The following is a 10,797-nucleotide window of genomic DNA, read 5'->3' as shown; positions in this document are numbered from 1 at the left end:
TTTCAATCACGAAATGATTACTCCTTGTTCATTAGAAAGAAAGCATCTGGGGTCATCATTGCAGCAGTATATGTAGATGATATAGTTCTTACTGGCACTGATCAGCTTGGTATCCACAATCTCAAGCATCATTTACATCATGTTTTTGGTATCAAAGATCTGGGCTTACTTCATTACTTTCTTGGGTTTGAAGTTAGTTACACACCTGAAGGTATCTCTTTAACACAACACAAATTTACAAAGGAGATTCTCACAGAGGCGAACCTCACCACTAGAAAAAGAATAGTAACTCCTTTACCATTGCATCTAAAGTTAAGTGCTACTGAAGGTCCTGATTTTGATAATCTAACTCTTTATAGAAGTTTAGTTGGCAAGCTCAATTTTTTAACCAATACCAGGCCAGATTTGGCTTATTTCGTGCAAACACTAAGCCAATTCTTACAAGCACCAAAAATCTCACATTATTCTGCTCTACAGCATTTTCTGCAATATGTCCACAATACCAGTAGCCAGGGTATTCTCCTAAAAGCAAGTGATAAACTTCTTCTTCAAGCTTTTAGTGACAGTGACTAGGGAGCTTGTGTTGATACCAGACGCTCTATTACTGGGTATATTCTTTTACTAGGAAACTCTCCAATTAGTTGGAAAAGTAAGAAGCAGAGTACCATTTCAAGGTCTTCAGCCGAAGCAGAATACAGAGCTATGAGTAGTGTTGCAGCTGAAGTAACATGGATTGCTCGACTGCTTGAGGAGTTGGGCGTTGACAAACTAAAACATGTCACCTTACATTGTGACAATCAAAGTGCATTGTTCATCGCCAAAAATCCAGTTTTCCATGAAAGAACCAAGCACATAGAACTCGATTGCCACTTCACAAGGAAAAAGTCCTAGAAGGTCTCTTACAACTGACCTATTTGCCTACTCGTAGACAGTTAGCAGATGTTCTCACCAAAGCTCTTCCCTCTGCTCAATTTCATACTCTTCTTAACAAGTTAGGCATGTTTATAACCGTGCCTACCTTGAGGGGGGGGGGGGGGTGTTGGACATTCCGATAGGCTCGAGGTTTAGAAGTGAGTCATAACGGTTTTCGGTCTTTTTTGCTTAGTTATCTTTTGTTTGTTAAAAAGGCTTGTACTAATTCCTTCTCCTTGTATATATATAGCTATGCTTTTTCAGACATTGAATAACAAGAGAGAAATATTTTCTGTACTAAGTATTTGATGGTCTCTGCTTCTCTACACTCCTTCTGTTGTATTCATCCAAGCAATTCTAACACATTTAGATCGAACTTTTATCAGGTAAGGACAAATTAAAAAAATAATGCTAATAATTTAAATAAATAAATTACATTAACAATAAAAAAAAATTACATTCTACAATATCTAGAGAAAACATATTAATGAAATTGCAAATGTTTTAAAATGTGAACCCAATCCTAATTATTATCACCAATTGACCAATTCAAAACAATTAAACAAATTATTATTACATATATAATATATATTCTAAAAGTTTTAAGTTAATATACATAGTTTTGTGATTCAGTTAAATAGAAATACTATTAGGAACCCCCATGCCAGTAACACCAGCTTTCGAAAATGGCTTAAGCAATTGATAAGGGATAGTCCCAACACCATTTCTATTATTCAAAGTTAGATCTTCATTCCTCGAATCGATTACACCTTCCAACTTCTTCAAACTCGCATTAAATTTCTCGAATGCTGCTTTGATTTTAGGGTTTTCAACCCACGAAGGCTCAATTTGATCACCAATATATTCTTCATCTGAAGAATGTGTCGATAATACACTCAAAACCGCCATAACTCTTGTTGCTTGTATTTTAGAAGGAAAAGTTTGAAGCAAAAAACCAACTGGATCTTGTATGAAACTGTTTGAAACTTGTTCGGTAGGGTTTTCTGTAGGCATATTGATTCGGGCTATAGTTGGTCTGTTTGGGAAGTATCCTGCGAAAGCGTATTGACCGAAGTTAACCGCAGCATGATGACCTGAAACAGGGGCGAAGCAGAAAATTAAGGTAAGAGGCCGTAAATATATGAACTTAAAATGGTTGCATTTTGGAATATCTGTTATTTTGATCTTTAATATTATCTTGTAATTAAAAATTATAAAAGTTGATATATAAAAATATGTATCCAAAATTCCAAATGAATGTAATAAAATGTTATTAATTATATTATCTTACTAAAGAATAAATAATAAAATAATACTACTATTGATTTATGAATAGTTGGTTACTATCCACCAAATTTTCTTTACTTGTAAAAAATTGAGGTCAAGCTTGAAAAAAAAAGTGTAATATGATTTGTCAATTAATTCACACTTTGAATTCATGATTTGCCCAAATTTATCCAGAAATAGTCTAAAATGGACCATAATTTGATTTTTTTTTATTCGCGATCAGTGAGGAGATTAGTAAATCATGTGACAGTGGTCTGACCATTAGCACTCCCATGTGATAAAACGACCATAATTTACTTTTTTTAATTGGCGATTTGCGAAAGAGATTAGCAAATCATGTGATACAGGTGAGACCACTAGCACCCCATGTGATAATCAGACCATAATTTATTTTTTTTATTCGCAATTCGCGAATAGATTAACGAATTATATATGTGACACTGGTCAGACCGCTAATAACCCATGTGATTTCGCCACTGACCTGAAGCAACCCATATTATGGTTGTAAGAACGTCGATGAGGCTAGCATTTGTGTCGAGAACTGGCCACCATGGTTCGTCCTTCTTTTCTGGGTGTCCTTTGGTTCGAATTTCTTGCCACCATGCTTGGAGTTCAATGTCAGATGTAATCATATTTGGGGAAGTGTAGTAAATGTTGATGTAGTCTGTGACCCATTGCTTGATTGCGTCCCAAAGAATAAGGCCATCGTTGGCAAATGGGTAGTCTGATATTGCCAGCTTTAGGCCATGTGGTGCGGATGGATCTTCCACAGCCAATCCCCTGTCGAAATTTATAATAATAATGATTTATTAGGATTTATATTAATTTTATTGTATGTTTTTTGTTTGATCATATGAATTATACTCCATATATGATTCTTATAGTCTGTTTAGTTATCAATATTGCGATGATAAAATTAATAATTAAAATATAATGTAATTAGCTTAAAAAATTACAGTGTATATATGGCCATGTGTGTCCTAGACTAATCAATTTTGTTTTACATTACTCTAGATAGGGACATGGTAATTAATTATATATATGGCCCTACCGTTTCTAATAATAATTCATTTCCCTAGTTGTAAAGTTTTATAAAAAAAGTTAAAATCTAATATTAATAAGTTCCGTTAGGTTATTAGGTCCTACCAAAAATTTTGGTCTTAATTAGTGTAGCACCTTAAACAAAACAAAATAAATAATTAGGTAAAGAAAGTTGCTCCAAGTACTATTTTATGAACTTATGATAATCCCTATAACCTCTATTTGTATCGAATTTGAAAGGATCGAATATATACAAACTTTGACAACAAAATATTTCAATTGATTAGTGATAAGTAAACTAAAAAAATGGTTGTGGGTACCTTGTAATTAAATCAGCAGGCAATCCTTGTTGATCAAACCTCCATTGCTTGTCATAAACATAAGAACTGAACTCCATTGAATAGCTTAAGGGCGAGAATGAAGTCTCAATTGTGCCTCCAGCATTGATAAGAGCTTGTCGAGCTAGGGCATTAATCATCATCGTGAACCGGAAGTAGGGTGTCAGAAGTCTTTTAATTGGATGCATTGCACTCAGTTGTCTATTGCTTCCTATTATGTAAGGCTCTACGCAACAATGTGTCCTTAACCTGCAATTTTACATCAAAAACTTAATATCTGGATTACTAGTATGACTACATCGGTTGCGAAAAACATGCAATCAAACCCACATCAAGCATGGATCGAGAATTATGATACTTGTCATAACTGAGGCAAGATCCAATTTTATCATCATCATCATACCCGATCTATTCCGCTCATTAGAAAACTATGATCAGGTTTTAGGAGAGAAGGAAGACGACAGCTCATACCCATAAAAGAGAGTGCGGTCAAAAAGTCTTTCGCTCAAGACTTTACTTCACCCCTCTTATTTTAAGTGTATCAAAACTAACTTGATCAGATATGACCTAAACCATGAAAATGAAACATTTTAGAGTACATAACATATTTTGGGGCATCAACTATCTAATTAAGATTTTAGTTAATTTGGTTTCTTGAAAAGTTAACAGAAGCCAACATGACAAGAGGTCACAGGTTCGTATCTCAACCATCCCTCTTTAAAGTTGAATATTTAGCGCCAGGCATATATGAGGAGGGACTATATTGCATCCACACTTCTAAGCTAAAAGGCTCTCGTGTGAGGGCACGAATTAGAAAATATGGTATACCATGGGGTTTCAACTATCACTTAAACTTTTAGTTGAGTTGATTTCTTGATCATACCTATTCATATACATACTATAATGCCTGACATTGACCAGAGTGACTAGACTAAAACATCTGATCTCATCTGAAACTCGACCGATCATCATACTAGACTTAATATACAAGGCAAAGCACATACCAATGGCTAATAAGTTGGTGATGACCAGAATCATGAGCAAGAACATGAGCTTTAGCAAGCTTCCATTGCCAGCTCTCAGTAGAGTCCCAATTACATGGGATGAACACTTGCTTCCATTGCGGCGTCCCATCGTCTTCGCTGGGAGGCCTCGTTAACTCGATGGCCAAAGGTCGGAGAGTGCCCTCACAAGTAAGGAAGAAGATTGTTCGAGATCCATACAATGTGGTTCCTTCTAACTTCCTTACTTTGTTCACAAAAGGAAGTAATAAATCATGGTAGTCCAACATGAACAGTTTCTTTTGCTCTACAGCCTGCATTTTGCTAGAAAGTGTTATGAGTTTTTAAAGTCAGCCACTATAATTATACGTCGTTAATTAATGGTAGTATTACCTCATTGACAGACATAATGCCATCAATTTGTCGCGCAATCACGTCTGATGTGATCAATGATTCGGGTGGCCCATACACTTGGGGATCAAGTTTGCTCTTCAGGGGCCATTCCTGAAAAGAATTGAAGAATTGAGATCAAATTATGTAATCTAATTAAACCATCAAAAATTATGCACAAAAGAAAGGAAAAGGAACTGTAGAAGTTAAGGCCGTATATGACAGCGGAGGATCGAATGAAAACTATTAAAATGGTGAAAATAGGTGTATATATTTTACATAAGGAGGTATGTGTGTTTTTTTGAATTTTAGCCTTTTTTTTTTTACTATTTATGAAAGTGACATTGACAATATTTAGCCTAAGACATTGGACGTGCATGTACTACTTTCTATTACAATGCTACTAAAATAAATACCTTGAAAACTGGATATGTATTCTTGTTTAGTTTTCACCATTTAAATGATTTTCACATGATTCTTTTATATGAACATATATATGTGTGCATGTATACATACCGTGACTAGCTGAATGGCATAAGGATTTACACCCGCAAGAGTTTCTCGAGCAAACTCGTCATCTCTAAGCCAAGCCAATTCATCTCCTATACACCCCAAACAAAAAAAAAAAAATTAACCATAGCTTTTAAAATCAAAAGATTTAGAATTGTTTTCGTCATACATTATTCAAATCAAGAGGTTGGAATAGCGTCATAAATTACTTCTAGACACATGACTTCCAAAAAATAATAAACGATAAATCTAAACATATAAACTTCGTGTGTAAAATTAAACTAATACGAATCAATATAAAAGATCGTTGGTAATAAATAAATAACGAGAAAAGATATGAATAGAATTTAGAAGTTAATACTTACTCTCCATCATCTCAGTGGTAGGAAACACAAGTAGATCTTTAGATGGAAAGAGAGTAGGCAATTGTTTTTTCTCCATGTTTTGCATGTTTTTAAGGCCAGCAGGTAATTCCATTCCTTTGTTAAAAAGGTCAAGAATTTCTTTGAAGCTTTCGAAACCAAGATTAGTATCAATAATTGTTGCCTCAAGTGTGGGTATTAATGCATTTAGAACATTGTCCAAAACATTTATCCCAAATGTTATTGTCTTTGTATCCGAAAAGTTTTCATCCCTTGGTACGTAAAACCTGCTTACCCTTTGTTCTGATAATGGATCTGTTCCATACACAGTAATACAACTTAATTTAGCCAATAAAATATGTTCATTCAATTTGATACGCTATACTTTAAACTTAATTAAACTATGTTGGGCTTTCATTCACCAGTTTATATGTATCAGAAAGTATTGATGATGAATATAGTGGCGTTGTGCTCATTGATTCCATTGGGTGTATCAGTTATGACTTGTGAATTATTCGTATTAGATCAAGTTTAGATTACCTTAAAAAATAATCACTTTGATAAGTTTTTATTTGTAAAATTCAGTTTTAATCGGTGAAAATTAATTACAATTATTAATAATCACTTGCTATTAGTAAATTCAAATCAATTGCAATCAGTAAATTCAAATCAATTGCGATCAGATTAAATTAGTTATAATTTATAACTAAGAATCAGTTACAATCAGTAAAATCCGTTTAAATCAGTATCAATCTATAAATATCAGTTATGATTAGTAAAAATCAATTTCAATTAGTAAAAATTACGTAAATCAGTAAAATAAACAATTTCAAATAGTAAAAATCATTTGAATTACTAAAAATCAGTTTCAGAAAAAATTATTTTCAACAATATTTCATTACTTCAATGTTACGAAATGGCTGCCACATAGGATAGAGTTGAACCTTATTAATGATTACACTAACATCGTAAAATTAAACTAAAAAAATATATTATATACCCTATTAACGCAATAACGCAATAAGTGATTAAAATTTTAAAATTGTAGAATAGTTGTCTCTTGTCTATTAGTTAGTCCTTTTATTTCTTAGGACCATAAAACTTTTTAAATAAAATGAGAAAATAGGACAAACTTAAAGACACGGAACAATACCTGCTTTAGTGGGAGGTCGTCCAGTTCTGCAACGTCTAGGATAAGGATGTTGTTTGGTCCCTAAAACTGGTCGAAGAAGATCAGGATTTTGATCAGGATTACCAAGATCATTATATGATTCATAATCGTATATTCTATCAAAGGCTTTTCTTTCTCCTGTGCCATCTCCTCTTAATTGCGTTAGATCTTTTTCCCGCAAACTCTTTAATCCAGATGGGGTTTCTGATGGTAAGTACGACTGTATGGAGTAAATCGTTCTAGTTAATTACAAGTATTATCTATAATTAATTAGCTCATTAAAATTAATTAATTGTTTTCTTAAGCTGGCCAATGCTGATAATTAAGCATGAGCGGGGCACAATTAGTACACAATTATTTTTTAGACTTTAGTCATTGGATATAATTTTATAATAATTGATTTTAAAAGCCAACTATCATCGTAGTCTTCAAATTTCAACTATTGACTATTGCATTATGACTTCTAAAATGCAAATTAAATAAAATACTTAAAAATAACAGATAACTTAAATTTTTTAGAAGTTGATTAACACCAAATAAAAATTATTTTAAAATTTATTAATATTAAAATTTATGAATTTACTTTTTTTATTAAATTTCTTATGGTGATTGGCCTTATAGAATTTTACTCCGGTCATTTACATATTTTTTAAAGAAAATTATAGCCTAAAGATTAGTGATTATTAATGTAAAACATACTAATGTAAACGAACATTTAAAATTCCTTATTTTTAAAAGCTTCGTACTAATAAGAATAACTCGGTTAAAAATGCAAATTATATGTATTCTGATCCAAGAAACATTTCTCCTAAAAGCAAAATTTTCTTTACAGCTATATCTGGATCCAACTATTTACATAATTGTCATTAAATTATCACTTTTTTCTTACTCTTTTGCCATGTGATCTCACATGGTCTCTCCATTTTACAAATAAGACATTTAATTAAAATAGGAGGTAGTATCATTTACGTACCTTATTTGTGAAGAAGATTCTTGGTTCAGGATTATCATACTTGGAATGCACCCAAGATTCACAATGCACTTTAACAATTCCTTGAGGCAAACCTTCAATTGTGATGTCTTTAATGAGCATTTCTCTACGGTGCTCATTTGTAACTAAGATTGCCCCAACTTCTCCAAAATTGTTGGGCACTTGAAGCTTAGCCTCATACTTTGTTTCATTTGGGTCTTTTTCAAGGAAGATGTTTAGTTTTGCTGCTCCTTCAACCGGCTTCTTGTCCAATGGCGTCTCCAACACTGCAAAAATTTAACTTTTATGTTAAACGTGTCATCAGTTTAAATTTTTGATTGATTGAAATAATTTATTGATATAGCATAAAAAATTCATGTTATATGATCTTATGGAATCCGTTTAATTAACTCTTCTTTCGTTTGGAAATTTTTAGCGTCAAATATAATAATTTTGTGCTGAAATTAAAATTTTTAGCTCACTGAACTCTTGTTATCTCTTATATGAAGAGTGATAGATTATTAAACTAATCTCGTGCCTCAACAATTGACTTAAAAATTTGATCGATATTATTTTTATGAACATAACATCTATTAGAAAGACGTTATCATCAAAAAAAAATTATTTAGCCTATACTATCCATAGTACTCTTCCTCAACTCAAAATACATACTTAAAACAAAAATCCATTATGTTCCCTTTAAAATTAACAAAATGGATGGTCAAAACTTATGGAGTAATAATCAAGGAGAGAAAAATAAAATTTTGTCTCTTCTCTAAAAAAATAGCATTTATTTAATTTGTAAAGTATTTTAAACCACTTAACTTAATTATCATCATTTTTTTGGATAGAATACAACAATTTATATATTAGTTTATATGATCGATAAATTAGATCATATATTTCAGAGCTTTAATTATCAATTTAAACTTTTATCAATTAAGTTAACTAATAGATATTTTAATGTACGTACTAATAAAACATACTTGGATTAAGCTCAGAGCTAACAAGTTTCAATTTGAGAGCATTGCCAAAAAAGAGATCTGAAATTCCATCAAGCCCTTGCCCTAAACCAATGTTCATCAAGAATCCTGTTGCAGTTAATTGCACAGTAACAACAGCTTGCACACTTATATTTGAAGCCATTTTCAACCAATTATATGTTTTACACGTAAAATAATATAAACCAACGTATTAAAAACCTAATTAATATATATTCGATATCTCACTTCCTATAAAAATAAATTATTTTTTTCTCTAATTTGTTTATTTCTTTATACTTTTGTATTGAGAGCAAAAAATAATATTTTGTTATATTAAGGACATTATTGTTCTTTATATAGAATTCTAGTACTAAGAATATAAAAGATAAACATGAAGAAAAAGCCGTGTAAAAATTTCACGTTTTTGGTACGATTATTCGAAATATGGACTTTTCTATGTAGACTTCATAAGTTTCATACGAAGGGAAATGTATTACATCTAAGTAAGAAAATGATAGATCGTACGTACAATTTCTTTTCCATGCATGCGATTTGTAGATATTAACTTCCTTTGTTTTACTCAATTTATTTATTTTTAATTTTAGTTTGTGTTAATAAATTTGTTTAATTTTTATTTTTGGATTAAATTTATGCTGAATAGTTGATACTTAATGTTTTTTTTTTTTTTTTTTACTTTTTTCCTACATGGCTACGTCGACGAGAAGGAAGACTTATATTGTCAATTTATGGATCAACCACTTGAACATTTATGCACATGGGAATTAAATAACCTAAATAATTAAGCAAAACTAAAAGTCTATCAAAATCTATTCCACACGAAATTTAAACAACTGAAAAGTTATTTATTGGACAGCTAATAATTAATTTTAATAATTATTTGCAAAAGGACTATAAAAGTCAATAAGCCATGCTCATAAAGTTAGGCCGGCAAAGATAGTTTACCTAAATCTTAATGAGAAAGTACTTGGTCTATTTTATGATCAAGTGAAGATTTTTACTTAAATAAACATTTGATTAGTCAAAATTCTTATGAAAAAAATATCTTACTATTTATAGTTATCTATATCTATTTTATACATGCCATTAAGCATTTTTTTTCATTGCCACGTCACCATATTAATTCTAAAACAAATCGATGTTAACTGTCACCAAAATCGATTTGACCATGTGTGATTGTTTCAAGATTTTTTAAATATTTAACTTTTCATTAAATCATCTTCATATATAAAAATATGGTTTTAAACCATATAAAATTAAATGTTATGAATAGTAGTATACTAATGTGATTATGGGAGTATACTATTGTGTGACTTGAGTGCACTTTAATGGGATGAATTCATGAGTGTGACTCTTGAGTTGTGGAATCCAAAAGGGTGTAATAAGGTGAAGAGTATTCATGGGAATTATTGGTGTTAATGAAGATTAAGGTGAAGAGTCTCATGTGTGTGACTCTTGAGATAATGCCTTTTCAAGTTCTTAGAGTTATTTCATAGTATTCATTACCCTAAATTAACTATGTATTTATGTGAGCCATTCATCTTCAAGTACCTAACACTATAAATAGGGCTCTCATACCCACACTTCAAGTATGCAAAACACATCAAACACAACCCTTAAGCCAAACACATAGCCTATTGTTGTTATCTCTATCTCAATTGTAATTCTTCATATTGAAGTGTTGTTTGTATTCATTTGATATAATATAAACATAAACTACACACCACGGAGGACGTAGCCATCATTGGGTGAACCTCCTTAAATCTTTGTGTCCTTGTTTGTTACTTTGTCAAACTTAATTTTGCTCATTGTTG

At 31.5% G+C, this 10,797-nt stretch overlaps 1 protein-coding gene across 1 annotated transcript; it reads right to left on the bottom strand.

Moving 5' to 3' along the window:
• Positions 1-1,361: 1,361 nt before the first annotated feature.
• LOC130797222 (linoleate 13S-lipoxygenase 2-1, chloroplastic-like) lies at positions 1,362-9,308 on the bottom strand. The gene is made up of 10 exons (XM_057659719.1): positions 8,969-9,308; positions 7,986-8,269; positions 6,995-7,232; positions 5,845-6,156; positions 5,486-5,571; positions 4,973-5,083; positions 4,583-4,893; positions 3,561-3,827; positions 2,681-2,979; positions 1,362-2,006 (listed from the first exon to the last, which is right to left on the bottom strand). Exons 1-10 carry the CDS (start codon positions 9,126-9,128, stop codon positions 1,546-1,548), a joined length of 2,529 nt encoding a protein of 842 aa, XP_057515702.1. The 5' UTR covers positions 9,129-9,308; the 3' UTR covers positions 1,362-1,545.
• Positions 9,309-10,797: the final 1,489 nt, after the last annotated feature.

The sequence above is a fragment of the Amaranthus tricolor genome, chromosome 12, assembly GCF_026212465.1.
Source record: "Amaranthus tricolor cultivar Red isolate AtriRed21 chromosome 12, ASM2621246v1, whole genome shotgun sequence".
NCBI classification, from domain to species: Eukaryota; Viridiplantae; Streptophyta; class Magnoliopsida; order Caryophyllales; family Amaranthaceae; genus Amaranthus; species Amaranthus tricolor.
Note: the sequence above shows the minus strand (reverse complement) of the source record. Positions and strands in the feature narration are given on the sequence as shown.